This window comes from Perna viridis, chromosome 1 (assembly GCF_037379345.1).
Source record: "Perna viridis isolate PV_CMFRI_1.1 ecotype Kerala chromosome 1, ASM3737934v1, whole genome shotgun sequence".
NCBI classification, from domain to species: Eukaryota; Metazoa; Mollusca; class Bivalvia; order Mytilida; family Mytilidae; genus Perna; species Perna viridis.
The window spans coordinates 55,975,648-56,003,462 of record NC_142445.1 but is presented as its reverse complement, the minus strand read 5'-3'; the positions used below and the strand labels follow the sequence as shown (position 1 = coordinate 56,003,462).

The 27,815-nt window shown below is 32.0% G+C and overlaps 1 protein-coding gene across 2 annotated transcripts; it reads left to right on the top strand.

Annotated features, from left to right (window-relative positions):
• The first annotated feature begins 1,284 nt into the window (after positions 1-1,284).
• LOC148629476 (serine/threonine-protein kinase dyf-5-like) lies at positions 1,285-21,470 on the top strand. 2 transcript variants are annotated; one of them, XM_088551800.1, is made up of 15 exons: positions 1,285-1,372; positions 5,346-5,631; positions 8,274-8,328; positions 8,921-9,042; positions 10,814-10,893; positions 11,398-11,530; positions 12,000-12,171; positions 12,470-12,637; positions 13,341-13,610; positions 14,910-15,130; positions 15,607-15,722; positions 16,709-16,807; positions 18,011-18,085; positions 18,332-18,455; positions 19,138-21,470. In XM_088551800.1, the coding sequence occupies exons 2-15, from the start codon at positions 5,531-5,533 to the stop codon at positions 19,151-19,153; spliced, it is 1,752 nt and encodes a 583-aa protein (XP_088407926.1). In that variant the 5' UTR covers positions 1,285-1,372; positions 5,346-5,530; the 3' UTR covers positions 19,154-21,470. The 2 variants fall into 2 exon arrangements, with proteins under 2 accessions (XP_088407926.1, XP_088407917.1); XM_088551791.1 differs by having other exon boundaries at positions 1,343-1,487.
• The last annotated feature ends 6,345 nt before the right edge of the window (positions 21,471-27,815 follow it).

Sequence of the window (27,815 nt, the reverse complement as noted above, 5' to 3'; positions counted from 1 at the left end):
GACCTCGACTATAAAATGAGAAGACTGGAGATTTCTGTATAATCGTCCGTGGGAGACACAAAAGGGTTGTCAAGGACGTTAAAAAAACCATAGTAGTACTTCTGTATAATATAACTCAGACTACAGACCACATATTTAGTCTAAGTTTGTCATCTGGTTGTTGCATTGAAATTTTCACTTTGAAAAAGTTATAATTCTTGATTTGGTTGATTTAAGGAGGCAGACCTAGGGTAGGGGACATAACACTTGAAATCAATGATATATTTGTATCATATTCCATTTTCCCAAAGCCTATCAAGCTTTCATTTGAAACAAAATGAAATCAGTCCAAGTTACTTTGATGCTTGCATGAGATAGATGTAAAAATGCTGAATACAAACATTCCAATGATTCATAAGAGTTGTGTCCCATACCCTAGGTCAACCTCCTAAAGTGAAATAATAACAAATGGAATGATTAAAGTTCATTTCAAATACCTTTTTCTGTTGTTCTTTTTTCAAATTATATTGCTTTTATTTTTTTTATCAATCCCTCGGTAACGAAAAAATGGTAACTTGCAATGGAAGTTACAAACTTAAAAGTCTTATGCATTCTACAACACCGTTATGTTATTCTCAGTAAAAAGCATTGTTCAGACAGCAGTAGATGAAAGTTTGAACATAGCCCTTTTTTAAATTTCAAATAGATATTGGTCTTTGTCCCTGGATCACATTCTTTTGATTTCCGCTGGAAACTTGATTCCCTTGGTTACTCTAATGTACTGATATTTTCACCTATATTTTACACGGAAATAGCAGGGTTAGATACATTTTACAACACTGTCCAGAGGTTGTTTTTTTTTATTACGTGTCCTTGTCTGTAAACATTCTGAGACGTAATGTGCAGACGGACTGACGGTGAGCACATCTCCCGCTTTATGAGTATAAAACACCTCACGTCAATTTATAATACTGTAGCTAAGTCTGCAATAGTCGGAGGCTTATTTAATTCAACTGAATCAACTTTGGCAGATAAATGCATGTCAAAATCTCGGTGTTTCTTTGAAGAAAAGAGGCTATATAGTTTAATATCAACCCTGATATCAATTGCAACCAAATTATAGAATCTTAAATTCTGTAATATTGTCATCGCTAAATCAACACAAGAAAAATGCAGACCTTAGCTATTGAAAAGATATGAAAGAAATACAACAATTCTTAGTTTTATTATTATTATTACTTTTTTTTTTATCATCAAACTGCCCAATTCTATTTTTATATATTTTCAGCAGTTTTTGTTGTGATAAAGGGAGATCACTTACAATATTTACGGTTGCTACATTTATCACGTGACCAAAATAATTGAACAAATAGCAACAACTGTCATGGCGGAGGTGAGTTCCACGACTGACAGATAATTACAACAAAATTCACAGTTTTCTAGTGTCATGTCTCAAATTATGACATTGGAGTTGCACATGTCCATTGAGTATACCTTCTTATCTTAAGGTATGGACAGAGCAATGCAACGTAAAATCACATGATCATTAATATCAACAATATTCAGTAATCATGACTACATGAGAAGATAATTTCACAAAAAAAAAAGGCTCAAGTTGACCCCGTGCGAATTGACTCAAGGCGAACAGGCGGTCGGGGCGAAACGAAATCAATGCCCATGTTCATGTAGTACCAGTCATGTATTTCAAAGTAAAGTATGAAATCTCGTACTCGATTTTATCATCATACTATTCGTAGTGAATTAAGCTACAATTCTTGACAGAGATTCATGAAATGGAACATGAAAACTGTTATTTCTTACAGTTTAAATACCTTTTGTACAGCACAAATATTAAAATACAAACTATAACTTATACAAGTATTACTTAACCTGTAGTATATGAGAAACATTAGTAGATATTTTGAATCAAAATGATGATTCTTAGTTAACATCTACTCTTGACCAGTAAAATTTGGAATATTGAGACACTAATGTTTGTTTTTGCTTGGTTATCTCTCAGCATTTATGAGTTACCAGGACAAGAACATCATATTATTTACTTGCCTGAACAAACATGATTACAAATGTTCTGGATTATTTATATCCCAGTCTTTTTATGCGTATACATGTACATGACTAAATAAACATTAGAAGTTGCCTATTATTTCATAGTTTCTGTCTTTTATTTATCAGTTACAACTGGATATTCTTAATGTAAATTCGTTATTTCAATATTCAGTACACTAAATGTACATTAGTACAGTTATTATGTGTTGCCCCATGTTGATTTCAATCATGTTTGGATGTTGACATCTTCGGTATGAATGAATGATTTGAAAAATAAAATTGTTATCACAGCGATATCCTGCACATTACAACTTTTCAAGTAAATACATGTATGGAAGCTTTTTCTGTTATTACATATAGTCCCCTACTGGCTTTAGCTGAAGGGGACATTAGATTTGCACTCCATCCGTCCCCCTGTCTGTCTGTCAGTCCAGAAAAAAAATTGAAGATTTCTGACTTTTTTACTGAACACCTGCAGATATTGAGCTGATTTTTGGTATGTGTTAGTCTACCTTGATGAGTTACAGATGATATTCACGTTTTGTTCTGTTTCACTGATTTTTGTCCGAGTTATGGCCCATGAACTTTGAAAAAATTACTGAAATTTAAGTTTCCTGCACATTTTTTCTAAGTGCATGGAGATATTGTGCTGATTTTTGGTATGTGGGTCTAATGAAAAAAATAAAAATAATGATTCTATATTTTCTCCATTATTTAACAAAGCCAATTATTTATTAAGCCTAAATTAAGAATTTTTATGTCTGATTTGAAGGGTTCAACCGAAATTATGTTATTGTAAAATCTCTGAAAGTATTTTTTTTCCTGTGCTGAGATCAGGGCGCTGACATGCTTTTAGCGGTTTCTCGATCTGTGTTGTGAAAACGCTTGGAAAGTCTGGCAATTGATCTTTTTAAAAGCACTGTCTTGACTTACTTTCAATGTGATTTTAATGAATGCTTAGCCCAATGAGGCTAAGTCCTTACATTATGTTACTCTGTTAAAATAAAATACAGGAACACTTTAAAATTTGTGCTGTTTGTTATAAATATACATTTTCATACTTTACAATTTCCTGACGAAATTTTCATGGAAAAATCTTTAAGATGTGTTTGAATACATCCCAATTATTTCATCCTTGATAAAAGTGTGTCTTGGACAAATAGCTGACAGCGCAAATTTTCTCAGTAAATTTTAAATCAGACTTTAAAGTGGTTAACTGTTTTGATCAAAAAATTTAAATGGTTAATTTTTGAAGTTTTGAGAGATGCCCTGGCAAACATTCAACAGTAACACAAACAATGACTAAAGACCTAGCCCTACATGTATTGCTTATGATGTTATGATGGCAGTGTGGGAAACCACTGCTCGCCAGCTTGCCAAATACAAGTAGATGTGTATTTTGGCAAGTTCTCATTAGCTTACACTCGACAATTTGGTGACCCTCATTGGCAAGTTCTAAGGAAAGTTAACCAGCCTACAGGTTATTTCGTAAAACATCCCTAAACATCATACATTAAAAATATGTTCCCTACATTTAAAGAGGTTTAGCTTGAATATGTCAAGTGAATTTTGGCATGATATGCACAATTTTGTTTACTTGTAAAGCATTGTTTACGATCTGCCATTTTAATTTCCGGTAAATGAGATGCCAAAACCTAAGCGATGGTCCCGATCTCATATTGGTATTCAAATGAGATTATCTTGGTAATTTAAGATTTGTTACCTTGCAAAAATTAATTGTTAATTGTCAAAAAAAAAAAAGAACAAGATTCAAATGATAAACATTTTCTTGTTTCATAATGATGAATTACTTGAAATATAATTTTATTTTTTAATATGAGTTCAGAAATGGAATACTTATTTTGTTACTGCAAAGTACACAGATAACTTCAATAGGAGGGAATATTCGAAAATAGGAAAAGTTTTTGTTAAATTTTAAAAACAAATGAAAAGATAGTTGAAGAAAGAAAAAGAAAGGCAGAAGATAGTCAAATCCAAGAGAAAACAGATGATAGTACGGAAAAAAAACCCAAAAAATTTGGCTAGTTGAATTTCTATTTGGCTAGCATGATCAATATTCCACTAGCCAGAATGGCAAGTTGGAAAAAAAATGGTTTCCCACACTGTGATGGGTTGAGCAACAACACTGTCAACATTTAGTTGTAAATGTTGCTAGTCTGACATTGTTGGTTCTGTTTGATATTAAACAGTTTATTCCATTCTATTAGGTCATTTAATATCAATTTCAAATTCTCATGTCCACATATCACAACTGATTCACACTCTTTGTATAACTTCATAAACAACAAAGAAATACAGATAATATAATAACAGGCCATCACTGTAAACTATGCACTGATGCAACAGAAACTTCCTATACATGTAGGTAAAAATGTATTTAGTTTATCTCATCTCTCCAATAGACACTCCCTTTTATGTCTAATGACTGCATCGTTTGGTCTTCTGGTATCATGCTCATCCTGTGTGCAGGTAGTCTAGGGTTCAAATTATCTGAAGTACTGTAGGGACACTCCAATTGAAATGTCAGGGGATGATGTGTGACTAATGTTTTTTGCTAATATCCAAACCTTAAAGTCCTGAGGAACACCATAAAAAGCTTGAAACTGGCATTTGGTTTACTTCTTTAAAAAAAAATTGGATATATGTTTTATTTTCTCCTTTATTTTTTGTCAAGCATTCCAAAGATTTTAATGTCTATGATACATATCACTTTATGTAATTATTGTAACAGATATACTTGCATGACATCCAAGTATTGTATGGAATTAATTGTCTATCTAAAATTTCCTCTTTTCTGCCTTACAAATAGAACTCTAGTCATATTTTTTGCAGTACCTCAATCAGACTAATTACTAGGTCTTAAGTAATTTTTTCTGGCACTATCACAAAATGAAGCAAAATTTTGGTGAATTTTTCAAATGATGGCAAACCTCACTATCATGGCTTCTCAGGTCTGAACTTTCAAAGCTCTGTAAATTATAAACTTTAGTAGAGACTCCTTGGCTGAAATGTTTATTGTGTGTTTTTTCTTATTGATCCATTTGAATTAGTAATTACATGTACATGTACCTGATGGACAATATAATGAAAAAAAATGAAGATGTACAGTGTAATAATATTAGAATACAATGATTTATATGGCATCTTGCCATACCATATTGATACCAAATTGAACTCATATTTTTGGTACATTTACAAAATGTATATCTGAAGTAATGCAATTGTGTAATACTACTACTATTACTCTAATATTTTTTTTTCATCTTTCTGTTTTGTAGATTTTATTCTCAACTGTGATATGCATGTTGTAATACTTTGACCAGGACCTGTTTTGGTTGACATGACAAAAGCCCTGCTAGTGCCGCATCTCTTTATATTCACCTGTGTTTTATAATTATGTATGCTGGATATATCAGTCAAGACTTTTGTTAATTGCAAGTGATTGTTAAAAAAGAAATTCACCATGAATCGGTACCAGATAATGAAACAGCTAGGAGATGGCACTTATGGAAGTGTCCTTTTAGCTAGGAGTATTGAGACACAGGAAAATGTTGCTATTAAGAAGTAAGTATCTGTTTTTACTTGTATGTATGTTATACCTGTATCAGGAGCGAAGGTACCAGGTACATGTATAAGATTTACCGGTACAGTCATGTACACATGTGTCAGATTTACCATTACATTCATGTACACACGTATCAGATCTACCATTACATTCATGTACACTCGTATCAGATTTACCATTACATTCATGTACACATGTATCAGATTGACCAATACATTCATGTACACATGTATCAGATTTTCCATTACATTCGTGTACATGTATATACAATGTACATGATACAATGTCCATGATTTGTACCCATCTTATGATCAATAAAATTAAATAACATTTGGGAAGTTGAAAGATTTGAATTTGATTTCTAATGTTACAGAAAGTGCAACCATTGATCTTTTATATTTTCATGTAATATTCTTGAGATTATCAAATGGAAAACTTAGGAGTTTCAGATATTTTTTGAGGTTAATTCATTTATGTTGGAAAAGTACTGTAGAAAGTCAGTTGACTTAAACTTCATGAAATTTGTATGCTGATCATAAAATGTTTCAAGGTTGAAATTCTTTACTTTATGCACATGTACATGATATACATATGTATACTGCATGAATAATATGCAGTTACAGTGAATACAGAAAAGATTGTGTCACCGCACTGTCTGGTTAATTCAGCAGAAAACCTTATCTAAGAACGTGAGATTTAAGAATGGTAATACCTTTCAAATCCAATATTGGATTTTTCATGTCATTTATAATGTGGTATAAACTGAAAAACGAATGGTTTTATATAACATTGTGTAGGCCAGTAAATGTCATGCTGACTTAATTAAATGTCCTCAACAACAAAAATATATCTTCTAGAGTTCAAGGAAGTACATGCTGTATTAGTGGTAAATTTTGATTATTTCTGAAGATATACCATTAATATACAATAAATATATTTTGGCTGAATGCAGAGCTAATAAAATTTTGGCTGATATCCAATTTTAGTGAATTAAAACCTATCTGATCTTAGATTAAATGAATATTGATATAAAAGTTTTATTGTCTCTGTCATACTTGATATCAATATCTTATTTTATGGAAGTGTTTATGCCCTTTTCTCATAAGCTAAAAATATTAAAGGCCATGTCCTGTGGGTAGAATCTATAATTACTCCATCAACATAGTTGTATAATCAATCACTTAGCTATTTATTGTGAGGATTTTTTAAATCTAAGTTACACAAATAATTTTAGTTAAACAGATTTTGTAATATTATTCTTCTGCATATTCACATCATATGTTTGAAAATGGATGTAAGCATGTTCCAACTTGTTCCCAAAAAATATTAAGTCAATCTAGTTCTATTTAATGTAAACTTAATGAAGTTTGTTTGAAATCTCTGTCTTGACTTAATTTTAAGTAGCCACTATACTGTCAACAACTTAAGTAACTCTCCAGCTAAGAATCATGCAAAATGTGATTCATTGGTTAAAAGCCTACATATTTTTATTTTTGATATTTCATCTGAATTGCCATAGTAAACAGAAAGTAACATTTGGTTTTTCATATAACCCATGTTCTTAGGAGATAACAATTATGTAGAATGCACTGTAGATTTCAAAATTCAGGGAGATAACTATGTGAATGACAGTCAAATACAATAGAATATATTGGATTTTCAATGTTGAATATCCCCTAAAAGCAAACAGATTTGAATGCATTATTACACATTTCTTAATATAGAGCCTTAAAACAACTTAATTACAAAAATAAAAAGCCCTGTGCAGGTCCAGGTGTTAAAAGAATAGGCCTGCAGCAGCGCTAAGCTTGTCGTAAAAGGCGACTAAATAGTGCTCAGAACCCTAGCTGGGGGCTAGGGCGCTCTGCCCACAGAGCAACTGGGTTGTGTGCCCCAGGTGGTGGAATGGGGTACCCCTGGTGTGTTACATGCTGGGGTTGTCAGGCTATAATACGGAAAACCTGACTGCAAACCATAATGGTGCACTGTGTTGGGAAAGATGCCACATTCCTTGCACATTAAAGAACCCCACTGTGGTATTCTCACGGAGTAGGAACCATAGGGCTCCGCCATAGGAGGCTAAATTGCCCGACCCTACCCACCTCTCCCTATTTCCAGTGGCAATCAAAATTTGTCAACCCCATTATCCTTGTGTCCCATCCCATTTTTCATTTCATCATCATTTCATGTTCATTTTATCATCCATTTCATGTTCATTGCCTGAATATAGCTAAAATATTGCTGCTCGGGCATTAAACCCCAACAAACGAACAAACAAAAATAAAAATATGTAGCCTTTTTTGGGATGTAGCACATTTTGCATGATTCTTACAAAGACAGCTACTTAAGTGTATATGCAAATGAAGGAGAAAAAATTGGAAATTGTTCAATTTTTACTGAATGGATTCAATTGATAAACATACAAAGCATATTTTTTAATGTCTGTAAGCCTTCTATACAATAACATGTTGAAAATTTAAAGGTGATGAAATAGATAGCGTAGGTATAACAGGGGTTTTATTGTCAGTCAAAACAGGATGTTAAGAACTTGTTTGTATAAACACAGATTTATTGAAAAAAAGATTTTGTGCTAGCAAACAAATTATTAATTTTATATGTAATTTAATTATTTTAATTTCAGAATGAAAAAGAAGTATTACTCTTGGGATGAGTGTTTGAACTTACGAGAGGTTAAGGTAATTTTTTCATTCAACTTCAGTACATGCACACATGATAAAAAGACACAAAATGGATTTTATTGGATCCCAACTTATCAATATTGCTTATTAAGTTTACATGGTCATATGAATTGAAAGTCTAAGATATATATATTTTACAATGGTAAAATATAGAATTGGGTAAAAATGTCCAGTCAACCTTTGTAATAAGTCCTGACTGAAAGTTACAAGAAGGCTTTTCTAACTCTCAAAGGGAAACAAGGGTCTCACTTAAATAATAAGCTCATAGTGGTTGAACGGCATGAGCCCTGTAGTTAAAAATGAACAAACTTGTATTGAACCACTGAACTAATGAAAAAGACTCATTTAGCAAGGAAGCACAATAAAAATAAATGATAGATGAAGACTACAGCTAGACTAACGCTCGTCTCTAGGCAGATTTATAAACAGCTATTGTGTTTCATAACTTTCAAGAATGTTCCAACTAAACATTTAACGTGGAAACCATTAGTGTTTAGTTTTTACATAAAATTTTTACACTTTCATACAACTCAGCTAAATTCCCATTATGTTTTTTGTCTTGTCTCATTTCATGTATCTTTTTTTTCAGTCATTGAGGAAACTGAACCATCCAAATATAGTTCGTTTAAAGGAAGTGATAAGAGAAAATGACCAGCTCTTCTTTGTGTTCGAGTTCATGAAAGAAAATTTGTATCAGTTAATGAAAGACAGGTATACAATGATTCCTCTATGTTATCTTAGTGAATATACACACACACTTAAGGGCAGGAAGAACAAATCCATATTCAAATATATAAATTATAATATAGTACATTCTAGGTTCAGATCATGCTTTTAGGTCCCATCTTTTGAACATCAAAGATACACAAATACAGAAAAAAAAACATGACCATGAAAGTTATAGTGTATTGTTTAGATTGTCAAACAGATTAAATCCTATAATATAGAAGTGCTATATTCACTTGTTAGACCTTTATGGATACCCTTTAATTAGGGCCTTGTCACAGTAAGTGGCGGCTGCCATATAGCAATCGCCCTGTCCGTCCATCCGTTACAAACTCATATCCGGGCTGTAACTTTTTTGTCTTTTGTTGTAAGCTTTTGATATTTTTGCATATTTGAAGATCACCTAAAGACGGTGTATCATGTACCATGGATAGTAGCCTATGACCTTGAACTTTGCCTTCAAAGTCAAACTCCTGTTTTTTCAGTGATAAATTTGTGTCCAAGCTGTAACTTTTTGTCTTTCCATGTCGGCTTTTGATATTGTGGGTAGATCACCAAAAGATGATGTGTAAAGCACCATGGATAGTGGGCCATGAGTTTGAAAGAGTAATCAAGGGAACCAAGGTTATAGCGGTAATCAAAAGAATGTAATCCAGGGACAAAGACCAGACATGGAAAACTGACATACACAACAAAGAACATTAAGTAACTAAAATCATACATACAAAGTAACAAAAGTAAATGAGCAACTTGGACTCCACTAAAACTGGGAGCATGGACCAGGTGCACTGGTAGGGTAAGCGTCCTCTGTTTTCTAGAAACACCTGCCGAGTTGCTCATAAAAAGTCAAGTCAGAGGTAGACAAACGAGGAAAGGAAAACTATGACCCGTTGAATAAATCAGTTTTCATGGTGCTGATGGATACACCATAACGATCCACGAGTTCATGATGACAACCATAAAACTTCTGTAGTGATAACTTAAATTTTGTAGCAACATAACCCTGTTCCAGAAGCCTATTTGTTAGAGTTCTAGCGTGATACAAAAAGTCTGCATAGTTTTGGCAAGCTCTGGCATAATGTATGAGTTGTAATATGAACACTTTATACGCAGGAGCAGAAGGGATGTTGCCACAGATGAAAGGAAAGTTGACAATTCTGAATGAAAAGTCATCACGTTTGTCGTAAAGTTTGGTTAATAGTTTTCCTTTACCATCCAAGTGTAGGTCAAGATATGAGTCTGACTTCACAGTGTCTGTAGTATCCTTTATTTCAAGTTCTTTTGGGTAGATGCGATATATCAAATCCCCGAAATTAGGGTTGTTTAAAGATAATATGTCATCTATATAGCGGAAACTGAGATTGAAGGATCTAGCCAAACGATATTCTTTCTTTCTGATCAGATCAGCTATAAAGTCAGCCTCATAAGAGTGAAGGAATAGGTCAGCAAGTAAAGGAGCACAATTTGTTCCCATTGGAATGCCGATTGTTTGTTGAAGAATACCATAGTACAATATTGAAAGAGGATTTTTTTTGCTAGTGACATAGACTGTATACTTCATTATCAGCCTGTAATTAATCTTTTTTTTTTCAATTTTAAGCTGATATTGTAATAATAATCTGCTGAGAGCTATCAGTATTTTGGAATGCCAGTTGTAAAATGTCTCTAGCTGTGTTTTCTATGTTTATATGTTTGAATTAAGCAGCTGTAAAAAAGATGAGTAATGTATAAAAATTGGTGCTCTTTCTGTTTACAGAGATAAGTTATTTCCAGAGTCAGTGGTCAGAAATATAATTTACCAGATATTACAAGGGTTAGCATTCATGCACAAGCATGGTAGGTACAATAAATTACATTTGTCCATTGTCTTTATAACCTTACATTCGTTATTGACTCACTACACTTTTAAATGATATTAAATGACTGCATTATATTTTGATGGTTTGTAAATTTGATGGTTGCAAAAAGAGCCAACACTAACCAAGTGTCAAATTCAAACTGACTTATAATATGGTTATCTTCATTCTCATGCAGCTTTTAATTATATCTGAAAATAACTATTAAAAACCCCAAAAATAATGACTGCATGTGTACAAAATTGTGAAATTGATACCCTAAAAATACAACAATTTCCAATGAAATTTGAGGTTTAAACTGCAAATATTGGGTTAGATTGGAAATTCTATCTATCCTCTACAAACACTTGGTATGTAGATTCAGTTTGAACATTATTGCTTCTGGAAATATTTTGTGAGATTAGTTATTTATATATGAAAATGGTACAAGCACATAATTTAATATACTGCAAATAGTTATGAAAACTTTTTTTTTCATTTTCAGGATTTTTTCATCGAGATTTAAAACCAGAGAATATATTATGTACTGGCACAGACTGTTGTAAAATAGCAGATTTTGGTCTGGCCAGAGAAATAAGGTCACGTCCTCCATATACAGACTATGTATCCACAAGGTGGTAAGTAAGCGCTTCTGATATATTTATTTTTAAAATAAAATGAGAACTATCCTGATACAACGTGTAGTGGTTCTAAGGTACATTGTATATATTTAACCACAATGGTATGAAACAAATTGAATCATGATTTCTCCCATTCTAAATGGTGATTAAAAATGCATATGACTTTTTAACCATTGGGTGGTGATTAAAATTCTATGAGAGTTTTCCTGCCATTTTACATTTCCAAGGTTTCTACAGATTTCATGGGAGAAACCAATTCTTGATTTAAATTACTTCTCTACTTTCTATGGTAAAATTAAGATTTTATCATGCTCACTTAAGCTTGCATGTTTAAAATGTATTTCTTTATATACTGGTTATTATGATTTTTCATTTTGTTGTTAATTAAATATTATGTGTGTGTTTTAAAAATTAACCATATTGTCCTCAATTATCATTACAAACTTCGTGGTCTTTCACATTGCAGGTACAGAGCCCCAGAAATTCTGTTACGGTCCACAAATTACAACTCTCCTATAGATATGTTTGCTGTTGGTGCAATAATGTCAGAGATTTATACTCTGAGACCTCTTTTTCCTGGTACTTCAGAAATAGACCAGATATTTAAAATATGTTCAGTAATGGGAACACCCCCAAAGGTAAGATTCTATGAACAAAAGTTGGGCATGGCTACTATTATATGTTTCATAGAGAGACTTTATGACAATATTGGCATTTGAAATATTTAGAAATTATTTTTTAATTATTTTAAGGACCTGAACTTTGAATTAGAAATAAAGGGAAAAAAACTTTATTCCTATATAAATCTGATTTCATCACATTTAAAAAAAAAAAGGCAGTATTTGATAGTTTGAAAAGATTTAAAGAAGATGTAATTATTTTCCATTGATATGCTTGTACAAGTTATCATATATGTATTGTATTCTTTGGTTTTAGGATGAGTGGGAAGAGGGTTATAAACTTGCTGCAGCTATGAATTTCCGATGGCCACAATGTGTGACCACCAACCTGAAGTCTATTATTCCACATGCCAGTCCAGAATCTTTACATCTAATGAAAGATATGTTGGCATGGAATCCAAGTAAAAGACCTTCAGCTAGTCAGGTGGGTATATATTGGTTATCTTAACTCATTAGTCCTGATTGAACAATAAAATAAAAATATTCTGTAGAAATAGTATTACTGATGAAACTGTTTTTTGCACAATTTAACAAATAAATAATCTTGTAGTTTTGTAGTTAAGGTCAAGAAAAAAATACTTGTGTTTACACTTAACCTTTTTCTTAAAAAGAAAACTAGGGTCAGAAGGTAAGCATAACATTTTTTTTATTTTGACTTGTTTTTGTTGGTCACACATTCAGACATTAATGGTACTTGTCAAAATTTTGTCCAAAAATTTTAGGGTAAGCACAAAGAAAATTAGAGTTGGAATGGTTAGTGTGAACACAGGTAACTTTTTCTAAGTAATTTCTAAGTACTAAATGCAAATTGTTATTTTATTATTAAACAATGGCATGCAAACAGTAGCACATATTAACAAATTTGAATATGTAAACATTTGTTAGTGGACTGCTGAATCTTCTGAAATATCCCCATAATACAGATTATTTTCATTTTCCATGAAATATTAGTGTTCATTTTTAATATCATAAAATGGTTCTTTCAAAACAAAATTAATATAGTTCTTATCATTTCCTGAACTAAATAATACATATTTCTGTAATGACAAATTAATTAAAACAAACTAGTCAATGATATCAGTACATTGAATTAGGGGTATCATGATCCCATCTAATTTCATTTTCAGAGTTTAAAGTATGCCTACTTTAGTGTTGGACAGAACCTTGGGGTGCAACAGACAACAGTACGACCCTCACCCACCATTCAACAGAATCCACCAGTCATTTCACCTCCAAAACCCAAACATGAAGAGAAAACATACAACTACAACCCATCATTTAACCAAAATTCCTCACCATTTCACCAACCATCCCCACAATATAACCATTCACCACAACCATTGTCGGAGCAGAAGAATAACCCAACTGTACCATCATATGGCAAACAGATAGATAACGTAAGTTTTCTATTTTTATTGGAAGAATGTTTTATTTTTCAGCCTTGAAGCCATGTTTAACTATCTTTGCTGGTGATTATTCATACTATGATAAAGAGATAGTTAGAAAAAGAATGTTATTAGTCATCTCATCGTTTTATTTCTGAAAATGGTGGATTAGGTTTAACTGAAAGAATTTGTACCGTTAGGCCATTGTTTTTTTTAGTTTTAGTTATACGAATCCACCGAACCTAATTTTTAGCAATTTGAAGAAAAAATTAAAATTACTTTCATTTCGTTTTTTAAATTTTTTTCTGACTGACTCAGTGCTTTGCTGTTTCAAAAAAATAAAAGGTTAAAGGTTATTGGCTATATCTTTAATAGTCTTAATCTTTATTGCGCTTGAAAGACATAACAGTTTTTATGGTAAAATTCACGTTGTTCAAAGTTTGTTTTGAATACTTTGAAGCGAAGAGTTCAGAACAGCGAGCACAGGAAAGATGCATTCATGGTTCTGCATTGTTGTGTTTGATCCTGGTCTTAAAACAATTAAAAACAAATTTATAAAGGCCCAAACTGGTTCTGCGATAGGTCAGGCTATATCTGACAAATTAGATCCAGATCTATTAATAGAAAGAATATATGGAAATAGTGCTTACATTCATGGACAGGGCCACAGTACGATTTGTTCCTTCTCAGAAGTAGCAACTGATTTGCCTGTGGGAATGATGAGTGAAATGGGGTATAAATACCTGTACATTTATTGTTTGAAAAATAATAAAAAGAATGTTCAACTCTATTTCTGTTTAATATTTAAGAAAAGTGGAAAAAAAGAAGGCAGGTCATAGAACCTTGTGGGCAGAATATTAACATAATATTTTAAAATGGTTGAAACAATGTCAGACAGAAAGAAAACAACACAATTTCAAATACACAAATTCAATCTATTTTGTCTTAAAACCATATTAAATACTTTCAGAAAAGTATTATCTTTAACAAAATCAAAAAAACAAAAAAAAATCTAGAAAAACAATTCTAAAATGTCTCTATTTTTTTTCGTCCTCCTACTCATGACTTCGGTGAAATAATTTAATAATTTTGTAAAACTAAAAATTGAAAAACAATGGCCTTACCATTAATTGTTAAATGCAATACCAAAAAAAAAACATGTAAATCATGCATTTTAGTTCCCTTTTATTAGTCCACTGAGTAAAGCATGTCAGTTCTTTTACTTTCAATGTGATACTTTTGCTGTGTCTGTAAAAATTTTTATTACTCTTCTGATTAAAGCATATTTGACAATTCTCTTACTTTCAACAGGATGCTTTTGCTGTGTCTGTAAAAAAGAAAACACAACAAAGTGGAAGGAAAAGATGGGGAGCTGGGTTATCAGAGACGTGGGATGACTGGGACGACTTTGACTTTGGTGCACCAAGTAAAAAATCCGCTCACAAACATGTCTCAAATAAACCTTTACCATCAATATCTCCTAAGAAAGATATGTTTGGAAAGGAAAATGATGATGAAGATGACTTCTTGTCGTAAGTGTAACATTTTATTGGCATTTATAGCTGTTATAGATCACACAAGTATTGTACAAGTACAGTTCTAACCAAAAATCCCTTAATGGTTTGGGCCATTAACTGGTATGTGCAAATCAAAAGGTCTGCTGATTTATATATGAGTAGAAATAAATGGAGCTTCAATATTTAAATGAAAATATACAGTGTACATTGAAATTTTGTGACAAAATAGGCATAAAATGCAAGGAAATGAGTAAAACTTACAGAGTTAAGAATATATAAAATTAGAATATTTTCCTGAGTAGTCAACATTTATAGAATAAAATCTTTTTCCTGTCAATGCTATCAACATAATCTGATGTGTTGACATATTTTCTTATTGTATAGCCTAATTTGTCATGGAATAATTTGTACTATAGTGTATTATACAATTATCTTCATTCATCATCCTTGTTCATCAGAGATAAACGTTTCAGTATCAATTATTTTTACAGGAGTATATTGAACAAGAAGACAACTAGTAAGCCCCCACCACCTCGTGTTCCATCTGGTAGATCCTCAGCTTCATCAGCCAAGAATCATTACCTTAGTAAATCCAGATACCTTCCAGGTAATTTTTAAACCAAAATGAAAAACATTTTCGTAGTCACTCACACAATTTTTCTTCAGTACTTAAACAACAGAATATAATGTCTTATTTTAGTAGCATTAATAGTCCTCTAGAATATAAACACAAGAAATTTATGCAGTAAAACAGTCACATTGGAAGATGATCACTAATAAATGATCTTGTAGTTTATAATTTGAATTATCCCTTTTCTTCCAATCTTTTGATTGCTTACTCGTCTAGATCATCTTATAAATTGTTTTATCTATTGTCTACATCATTGCTCTTGTTTATGAATGTCATATGAATAATATCTTAAACTGACACATGGTTGTGTGACTGTTCCAGGTGTTATCCATTCTTCAATCATTATAGTTGGTAAACATTCACTTGCATGCTGTGGTATCTTCTTACTCTGTCATAACTATCAGCTCTAATGCACAGTGAAGATAATGAGAATTAATAAAATCCTAAAAAAACAAGCTATGAAAAGTTTCGATTGTCTCTTGCATTTAAATGAACTTTTGCTTTACACACTGAAAAAGAAGAAAAGAGAATGCACAAAATTTTTGAAGCCATGGCATTATTGAGCATAAGTGTTTTACTTACATCTCAATCTTATATAAGCATAGTGAAAATAGTTTTGTATACCTGTATGTACCCACGTGATAGTGATGTATCCTCTCATAGTACACAGTGCTGACTGGCAAACTACAGTACTTTCAAAAATTTATGGTTCTCTAGTTGTATTTGAACAAAAACGAATTAATATCAGATAGCATTATGCAAATATATCATCACATAGCACAGAGCTATTTTGGCCCAATAACACTAACTGTAGATCCTTCAATACATGTCTGTCTTGTCTTTCATCTGTCATCTTGCAGTAAATTAAAGCTGTACTTTCAATGTAGTTGTATTTTCTCTCATACCTATCTTAATTTCTTGTCAATGTTAAAGGATTTGAAATTATATACATGTCATTTTAGGTATTAACCCTAAAAGTAGTGCCAAAAAAGAGAGTCCAAACTATGGTGGACTTATGAGCAAAGCATCACCTGGTGGCATTTCTGGCAGACCTTCACTTGGTAAGTATTTATGTTATCAAATTTAATATTCCACATAAACAGATAGAAATAGATACTCTAAATATCATATAAGGGTTTTTCATGTCACATTTCAAAACTTGGAAGTTTTCAATATCACTATGAGAGCTTGGGTGGAGTAGAATAGGCTCTAATATGGATTATGACATGAAAAAAAAAATCAAGTTTAATATGTATAAAAAAACAAGAATGCTACGTGTAGCCATATGTCCCCCGCGGCTGTAGAAAGAGTTGAATTACAAATGTTTGACACTTGTATAAATAGCAGATTCAAAACTTGTGCTTTCATAAGTCCATGTGGAGATTCAAGGTTAATGTATCTTAATGAATCAAATTAAGTTAGGTTAAGAATTGAAGGACTCCCATAACTCCCATAAAAATTGTTGAATCAAAATAGCGGTTAAGTATGGTGAACTACATATGGTGACAAACAATCCTACAAAATTTGGTCAAATTCTGTTTAGACATTTCTGAGGAGTTGCGTCCACAAGCTTTGGATGCACTTACGGACGGACACCAGCATTTCTATGTTCTTGCTCCGCATTGTGGCGGGGACAAAAAGCTAATTCAAGACAACACACTATACCCTGAAGTTCAGCCTGTTTAACACAAACCATGTAGTAAATACATGTATATGGTTAAAGAATGTTACTTTTAATTATATATAGGTGAAATATATGTGAAATATTCAGCTTAGGGAAAACTTATGGACATGTACCTTTGATTCACATTATTACTGTTAAAAAATGGCTTGTTCTATTCAGGCATTAGAGTTAACATTTTAAAACTGTTTCACCAACAACATGTTATGGAAAAAGCATTAGATTTGTTTTGTGATTCATGTGTAAGAATTAAACTGGTATGTTAATGAGACAAAAACACTGTATGGAATGATTGAGTTTTTTTAAACAATTCTAACATGTTCTAAACACTTTACTGTTAACGCTAATATTTTCCAAAATGTTTCAAACAAAAACATTTTATCTAATGGTATCAGAACAATAGCCAGCATAAAATGTGCTTTAAAAAAAAACTTGTTAATAGATAATATGATTGATGTCAGTGATTTTCTCAATGAGAAAACATTCATTATTGATCCATTTAAGTAAAAACATTATTTCATTACCTTGAAAAAATTTCTCTATATTGCAATGGCAAATTGATTAATGCGTTTGTTCATTTCAGGACCAGTAGGCAGTACAAGGAATGCTGACAACTCGGGATATGTTCCCTCATTTATGTCTAATACAAAAAATACCAGTAAGTCATACTCAAATCTAATGTGCGAAATATATCATTACACCTGTATTGAAAATCTAGGAAATGCAATTTTCACGTATCAGTCTATCAACCCCAATGTATAAATATGTTCATTGAAAAATTCCATGAAATCACTCAATTATTAAAAAAAAAAGTAATGCATTTTCTAAAAGCAAGATAAGTTTGGTGTCAGCTTAAACAAGCTATGATGTAGTGTGTGTTAATATTTCTTTGTGTTATTTTCAGGCTATCCTCCAGTTAGCTGGAAAAGGGCACAACCAGCTCCTTTGTCTATGAATAAAAACTCTGCTGGTTTAGGGAGTAAACCTATGGGAGCTGCTTCACATGGACGCACTGACTGGGCTGCAAAGTAAGATTTCATTTTCACGTAATTAGTTTTATTCATTAGTGATAAGTGATTAAATTAAATGAAAAAAATGAAAAGCAGAAATTAAAGATGTTTTATTTGTATGATAATTTAGGATTAATTAGATGTTTATTGCTAATATGTCATGCAAAAATACACAGTATTAATGATTCTATTCTACTGCCAGTTCTGTTTCTATGTTTACAGCATAGAACATTAAAGTTATAAATTGGTCTATATACGTAATAATACCATGGTACTATTTTGTGGGGATGAAATTTTGTTGTTTCTCCAAATTTCATTAGATGGCAGCATTGTGAATTTTAATACAGTCTGTATTTATTCAGTGGAAATTTTACATTTTTATTGAAACTGGAATTTGTGGTTTGTGTGAACCATAAAAACAGTGTAAATTAGTACTCCCAATGATAGTTTTTCACCAGGAATATCTCAACCCTTATGTAATAAAGCAGAATATACAGGAACTTCATGTAAGTCTTGGACCACCATGCTGCATCCAAATATATTTACATATACATGTGTACTTATCATTGATGTTTACTCCATTACATATTTGCTGGGCCTTCCATTTACTGTAAAACAATGTAGGTCATAGATTGTTTTATTTTGGTAACTACAATTTTATGTATTTTTCTAAAACTATTACTTTTTTTTATTTTGACAGGTACCTAAAGTCATGAGAAGATATCAGATGTATTATATTGATGTTGTTATAGAACAATCAAGTGCCACATGTACTTATCACTGTGATAATATTGTTACTTTGTTGTTATCTCATTTTTATTGTTTTTATCACTATATTGTAATAAGTAAAGTGGTTCATGTTTATGAAAAGGAAAAACTCATAGAATTTATTTTTTATTACATAGTGAGATAGATAATCTTGCCATGAACCATGTCTAAAGAACAAGCCATGACAATGAAAAGTATTCAGCTTTAACCAAAGTAACTCTAGATTTAATTTCTTTGAGGCTAATCTAGATATGAATGAATTCAGATAGGTTGTGGGACCCTGTTAACATCTTATTGATTTATGGTTGCAGGATATTTTTTTGTTGCTGTGACTGCTTGGATAGTTATATTTTCTAACAACACATTTCTGCTATCAACTCAACACCTTGGGTATTTATGTTCTCTCATTTTGCTGTAGTTGGCCCAATGATTGATTGCTTTTTCTCATTAATATTGAAATCTATCTGGATATTTGTTTTGTTTGAAATTTTGTCTTTTGACAGAAACCAAAAACCCACATTATTTCTATCTAAATTGAAGATATTCTACACAATGTATTCTCTGTACACTCATTAAGCTTGTAAGTGCTTCCCTTGTTTTGTGACTAAATTTTTTCCTTTATATTTTTATGGTAGTTGCTGATATAGTGTTTTGTTTAAGCAGTTGTGTATTCTGTAGGTATATGAGTATGATCTGGTGAGCCTGGTTTTTTGTAAATGTGATTAATGGTCTTTTTGGTTTATTTTGAAGTATTTATTCTTTGATGTTAAATGGCATTTAGGACATGTTAAAGCTTCCATGGAAGCATTATATATTTTGATTTTTCTCTTTTTAAAGATATTTGATTAAGAGCACACATTACTCTACATTCCAAGCCTTCTGTAGTTCAATACCATTCTCTTGGTTCATAAAGAATATGGCTTCCTATAAAAGTAAAGAGTATATTTTGCACTAATAATGGGATTTAGGAATTCTATCATTTGATACTCATTCTATAGTTATTTATAGCTAAAACTGAATGAATGCTCAGGATAATTTTTGTTTTTATCTTTTTTTCAAATAAAAATGATAATGGATTTGAGAAAAATACTATCTTTTATATGTAAGTGATTTATGTTGAAATTTATACAAAACCAATGGCAGTGATGATTCACATGTATGTATTTAAAAAAATGCATTTTTTTCAATATCATCTATATTTAGTTTATGTGGAAATATGACAGTTATTAAGTAATTGTTCTACTTGAATTTTAAGTGACACTTGTTAAGATTTGTACATACAATTGTAGCTGGCACAATAATTGTTGTACTTCAGATAAATTATTTCATAAGCTGCCTATTTTACTGAATATGAACAGCACATTTCATTGTGAACCCTCAATTGATTGTTTAATTCTGGAATGGATGTTATATTTATTTTTTAATTCATACCATATTTTGTAATGACCTAATTTTTTGTGACTGTAGAATTGGAAATTATTAAAGGTGGCATGGGTATCTACAACATTACTATACTAAACAATGATTTCACTAGCTTTTTATTTTTTTTCCTTTTAGCTTTCAACTACCTCAATTCTTATAAAGATCATACTAGATTTTTTTTAAACAGCTTATCTGTCAATTTTAAATATTTTGTTATCCTATTACTTACAAAGTAAGGAAACATATAGGTTTTTTTTGTCTGTTCTGCTATCCAATCAATTGTTTGTCATACCTCAGATCTAGGTTAGAATTGATATGATGAAAATGGTGTTATCTATCATGATGAAACTTTATATGTCCATCATGTTAGAAACAAAGTTTAATGTAAGATTTGCCATTTCATGGTTTTGAAGGTATTTGTCTTGTATAGGCTGCTGTAAAACCATAAATTTATAGTGTATTTTTAAATGTATTTTATTTGGTATCTGTTCCATGATATAAACTGAAAACTCTCAATCTGAATAATTTTCTTCAACTACCTACAATATATCCTATTACAAATAATCTATATACTCTTCAATATTGAAATGAAATACCCTGTTTTTACCATTATCACATTAGATAGTGATGGAAGTGAAATTGTTTTTACTATGTACTCTGAAGGGGATGAGAGAGATTGAAGATTTGGAGGGCCTGTGGTTTTGTACTTTGCTATTTATGTAAAATGAAATGATGTTTTGTACTTTCAATAAGTAAATAATGACCAAGTATCATTTATGATCAGTGAAATTTATTTCATATTTATTATGAATCACAAAAATAAAAACTACCTATTTGTTTCAAGATGTTGTCTTCTATTTTTTTTTAAATTTTAACTGCAAGAAATAATGCTGTTGCTCCATTTTTTCCTCATCAGAACCAGCATAAAATATTGGGAATGTATAAGTATTTTAGATAAACAAAGTTAACCGTAAATTGTTCTATGAATTTGGTCACTTTTGTTTTGTCTTTGCATGAAGGCAACTTGCACATTAGGAAAGGATTTTTTCTTGAACTCTGCTTCTTAAGATTTTTTATATGAGCATAAAAAAATTGGGTTGTGTTATATGATGCTGTTGTGGTCATTAGCGTTTGCATTGCTGTCATCGTTAATTTTTTTCCATTTCCATGCTAAAACTTAAGTTCTTTAGTTGTATTTAACCAAATGTCATCAGATTTTGACTTATACATATTTGACATTGTTACTTGCTGTTAGAGAAAGCTTGCTATTTAAATTAGATTACTGGCCCGTACCATTCTAAACAAAGGTTAAAATAGGTGTCATTATATCCCTGCTATCAAAGTTTTGGAGTGTTATATATAGAAAACATCTCATCTGTTTGTACACATTTCTTGTAATTGCAACTCCTGAACCTCTCAAGGGATTTTAATGAAATTTTACAGGAAGGTTTGACATCAGACGTAGATGTGCATGAAGGAATAAAGGTACTGTCGGAGGACTTTAAAACTATAAGGGCTTTACCTGTTGAAACCTCACAAGGGCTACTCCTTCTTAACTGCAGGAGGGATTTTTATGAAATTTTATTGGAAGTTGCACATAATATGTAAATGTGCATGAAGGAATATAGTTACTGTTTGAGGGAGACAATGGAACTTAAAGTTGTGTATTCAACTTCAATTGAAAGAGGGGTGGATTTTCTCTTTTTGAGCTTGCTTACGGTATTTCAAATTGATATAGAAGGTTTATTTTTCATTCAATTAGGACAATTTTTATTTTCAATTTGTTTCATATAAATTTTTAAAAATTTAAAAAAGCATTTAGTATATCTATAGTAGTATACCAGTGTCCATTTGTTTGTTCATCCCTCCTCACTATGCACAGTAACTGTAATATGATGCAACCAATTTTTAGCTCACCTGGCCGACGGACATTTGGGCTATTGCCATCACTTGGCGTCCATCATTAACAATTTTTCATAGCTCTTCTCCTCTGACACTACTTGACCAACTGGAACCAAACTTGGTATGAATATTCCTTGAGGTATCCTGCATAGAACTGATGTGGGGATTTTTTATTCATCATAAAACATGGCTGCCATTACTAAAAGTAGAACATAAGGGTCAGACATTAATTTTTCGCATATATCTCTAAAAATCATTAGGTTTAGCCAAATTCAGATGTGGGTAAAAGTGTTCAGCATGATGAGATCTATCTGAGGTCAAATTTTCATTTTAATCTGTTAAAGTCTCACTAACCACTTCCGGGTCAAATGGCCACCCCCCTATGTAGTACCAAAAACACACTGAACCTAGACATATGCATTGTAAGTGCATTATTTGTGTGTATTATGATTAAAAGTAGTCAAAATAAAGCTGAGAATGTGTACTTTAAAATCATATATGTAATTAACTACAAAAGTGTATGAATATTGTTTACATGTGTGAGTAATTTGCCTCCATGCTGTCAGTTAGCAGAACAGGTAAAAATGTGGATTTTCAGTATTATTTATTCAAGTAAATTTTGTGAAGAATTTCTACTATCATCGTACCATTAGCATAATGATTTTGGAAGCCTTATTTTCCAAGCTTCGCAACGGTATGCAGCTTTAAGATGTCATTTGTCCTGGGAATTCACGGTGAGACTTCAAAAATTACTTTTTTAACATGTAAAGTAATGGAAACGTTAGAAGTGGTTAGTGAGACCATAAATTAAATTATGGCATATTTCAGAGAAATGCATAATTTGAGGAAAATTGCCTTTCCTGGTCATTATTTCCATTTTCCCATAAAATCAGTATAGTGATATTGGTAATCTGGCTATATTTTAAGAGGTGCATTGTGCAAGGTATTTTAAAAAACAACATAGCAACAAGATTTTTATCAGTAACAGTGACTCATAACTTGACGTCATCCATGAAATATACAACGTCACTGCTTGGGATATTCAAAGTACTCAAATAGTCACACAGCACAGACTTGGAATCACACAGTAATGAAATAGGTATGATATAAATTGTTGAAATCTGTTCTTTTTTCATAATGATAAATGATATTTACTATTACAACTTCTTGAATTATCATAGGTATCAATTTGGTGTGACAAGTTAGTTAAAATTGTAATTTAGGGAAAATATCACTGAGGGGGATGATATAAAAATGACCATTTCTTTGTAGTCCTATGTCTGATTTTGATAGTTTTGGTCTTATTAGACTCACAATACCACAAGCTTTCATAAAATGTAAAAAAAGAAAAACATAAAAACTCATAAAATGTTTTTAAGGTCTCACTAACCACTTCCGGGTCAAATGGCCACCCCCCTATGTAGTACCAAAAACACACTGAACCTAGACATATGCATTGTAAGTGCATTATTTGTGTGTATTATGATTAAAAGTAGTCAAAATAAAGCTGAGAATGTGTACTTTAAAATCATATATGTAATTAACTACAAAAGTGTATGAATATTGTTTACATGTGTGAGTAATTTGCCTCCATGCTGTCAGTTAGCAGAACAGGTAAAAATGTGGATTTTCAGTATTATTTATTCAAGTAAATTTTGTGAAGAATTTCTACTATCATCGTACCATTAGCATAATGATTTTGGAAGCCTTATTTTCCAAGCTTCGCAACGGTATGCAGCTTTAAGATGTCATTTGTCCTGGGAATTCACAGTGAGACTTTGAAAATTACTTTTTTAACATGTAAAGTAATGGAAACATTAGAAGTGGTTAGTGAGACCTAAGCCATGTTGGAGTTAATGCCCTTTTTAGCTCACCTAGCCAAAGGCCATGGGAGCTATTGCCATCACTTGGCGTCGTTGTCTGTCGTCATCGTTGTTAACAATTACATGTATACAAAACTCTTCTCCTCTGAAATGCTTCTTGGGGTGTCCTGCATAGAACTGATGTGGGGATTTTTGATCTGTCAAAAAACATGGCCGCTGTTACTAAAAATAAACATAGGGGTTAGACAGTAGTTTTTCACATATATCCCAAAAACCTTTAGGTTTAGCTGAATTTTGATGTGGGTAAAAGTGTTCAGCACGATGAGAACCATCTGGGGTCAAATTTTCATTTTAATCTGTTTAGCCATGTTGGAATTATTGCCCTTTTTGGATGTTTTTTTGCTATTTTTAAATGTTATTTCTTTAAAAAATCTTCTCCTTTGACACTACTTGACCAATTGGAACCAAACTTGATATGAATGTTCCTTGGAGTATCCTGCATAGAACTGATGTAGGGACTTTTGATCTGTTGAAAAACATAGCCACTAAAAATAGAACATAGGGGTCAGACAGTAGTTTTTCGCATATATATCCAAAACCATTAGGTTTAGTCTTTCAATTGCAGAAATGATCCTTATTATAAGGCCTTCAAAAGTATTCAGGGATCAAACTTGTCAGGTAACTCCTTGTAAGAGTTATTGCCCTTGAAAGATAAAAATGGCATTTTTTTTTTACAGTTTTCAGCCAGTATCTTGAAAACTATGATAGAAAGAAACTTTCAGTTGCTGAAATGATCCTTATAATAAATCCTACCAAAAGTCTTCATGAGTCAAAACTGTTGGACAACTCCTTTTTAAATTTATTGCCCTTGAAAGACAAACTTTAACCATGTGAGCGATTCAGGCTCCTGGGAGCATCTTGTTTATTTTTTTCATTGGCTTTTTACGGAAATCCATGGCTGTATTTTTCCATTAGTTTTGGAATGTCTTTCATTATTTGGTAAAAATGGGTCAAATAGGCCAATTTAAGAAGTATGCTAACAAACTGACTTTATCATTAACTGCTTTTGACTTAGAGGGTCAAAGTGGTCCACAGTGAACTTTTAGTGCCTATGTTTAAGTGTGTCAAAAACTAATTTGTGTCCACACTTGCCCAAAGGAACATATTTCAATTGGCTGTGGTAATATCATGTTGTGTTGAGTGAAGATTTTTATTCTATACATTTGTCACATGATACAATCTGTATAAACATTCTGTTTTGAAAGAATTTAAACCTGTTATCAGTTCCTGCAAGCTATTTCAGGTCTGTTTCTGATGTGAAATAGATGTGTATAGACAAGAACATAAAAATGATCAGGATACAAAAATGATAAGTGAAAAATGAACTCATCATTAAACTGGTGATAAGGATTTGAATATGATTTGACATATCTTGAATGTAGAGCACTTGACTTGGCAGGGTATTCAACTGTTTGATGGTTCTAGGAAAAGAACAACTAGTATATTTATAAGCATCTTTGTCGTATGTTTTTATTTAATGGAGATTTCTTCATATCCTTGTTTGATAAGGTTGTACTCTAATGGGAGTTTGACCCTAAGAGGCTGTATACAGGAGTGTGACTCAAGTATTCTCTTAGTGGCTGGTATTGTTTGATTTTATTAAATACTTTGCTGACAATACCTTGGTCTCACTTGTGGCCCCTTATGGCTAAAATATCACAGACACTTGGGTCCAGGATTTCTTTTTAAGTTAATTTTTTTTTACAAAAAAAAAATTCGAAAACTCATTGTTTTGGTATGATATATTAATTTTGGGGGAGGGTCAAAATTTTGAAAAGTCGACGTGTAGTCATATATATGAATGAGGAGGGGGACAAAATTGAGAAAAGTTATGACATTTTCATGAGATATTGCTAATAATTGTGAAAAATGATGACTTCTCAATTTTCAAAGATATACTCCAAAATCAAAATAAAGATGCTGCAATCAATTACGTTAAAACTGTAATTAAATGGCTTTTTCTGCATTCTAAAAACAAAAATATGCCTCCTAATTTACAAAACTCTGCTATTCCCAAAACAGCAAATATTCAGTGGGGGATCCAGGGAAGGGTGCAGGGGATTGGCACCCCTCCTTTTCATCGGAAAATTTGTCATTTGTAAAATTGACAAAAATGGCAAATAATGTTTTAGAACCCACCCTTTTCTTAGGTACCATGGCTGGCACCTCTCCTTTTCAATGTATCTTGATCTGCCTCTGAAATATTGATAATAAAATGCAAGATAAAAACTATGAAAATCTTCATTCCATCAATTTACTCACTCCAAAAACGGGGGCTAGCTCCCATTATCAAATACATGTATGCTGTCCCACTACCGTATAAAGCAGCAACCTTTTGATTTTTTTCTGGGGGGGGGGGGGGGGGGGAACCATGGGTTTTTTTTTTTTTAGAAAAAGTTTGTTTCTTTTGATTGGCCTTGGAAAAAAATGCAAATTACCTCTGTTCAAGGGAAAATAAAAGGTTTGTGTCTGAAAAAAAAAATACCATATCCCTCCAAGATCCTAGTGGAAATCAAAAGAATGTAATCAAGTAACAAAGACCGGGACATGGAAAACAGACAAACACAACAAAGAAAATTAAGTAACTAAAATAATACATACAAAGTAGCAAAAGTAAATGAGCAAGCCAGACCCCGCTATAAACTGGGTGCATGGACCAGGTGCACCAGTAGGGTAAACGTCCTCTGCTATTCTAGAAACACCTGGTGAATTGTTAATAAAAAGTCAAGTCTGAGATAGATGAAAGAGGAAAGGAAAACTGTGACACATTAAACAATATTTTCATGGTGCAGTTGGATACACTGTGACAATCATTGAGTTTATGATGACGACCATAAAAATTCTCTTGTGATGACATCAATCTTGTAGCAATATAACCCTGTTCCAGAAGCCTAATTGTAAAAAGTCTATCGTGATACAAAAAGTCTGCACATTTACGGCAAGCTATGGCAAAACCTATGCGATATAAAAACTCCATATGCAGGTGCTGAAGGGATGTTGACACAGATGAAAGGAAAGTTGACAATTCTGAATGAAAAGTCATCACATCTGTTGTAAAGTTCGGTCAATAATTTTCCTTTACCATGGAACTCTTAAGTGCACATCAAAATATAAGGCTGACTTCACAGTGTCTATAATATCCCTTATCTCAAGTTCTTTGGGGTAAATGTGATGTAACAAATCCCCAAAACCAGGATTATTTAAAGATAATACGTCATCTATAGCTGAAATTGAGATTTGAGATTAAAGGATCTAGCTAAACGATATTCTTTCTTTCAGATCAGATCAGCTATAAAGTCAGCCTCATAAGAGTGAAGGAATAGGTCAGCAAGTAGAGGAGCACAATTTGTTCCAATTGGAATGCTGACCGTTTGTTAAAAAACATGTCCACCACACTGGACAA

Bases quoted from the DNA above. Each gene is read 5' to 3' on its own strand.
- LOC148629476 (XM_088551800.1), top strand. From the start codon at position 5,531: ATGAATCGGTACCAGATAATGAAACAGCTAGGAGATGGCACTTATGGA. The intron at 15,131-15,606 runs GTAAGTGTAACA...TTATTTTTACAG, and splicing joins GATGAAGATGACTTCTTGTC to GAGTATATTGAACAAGAAGA. The intron at 18,086-18,331 runs GTAAGTCATACT...TGTTATTTTCAG, and splicing joins GTCTAATACAAAAAATACCA to GCTATCCTCCAGTTAGCTGG.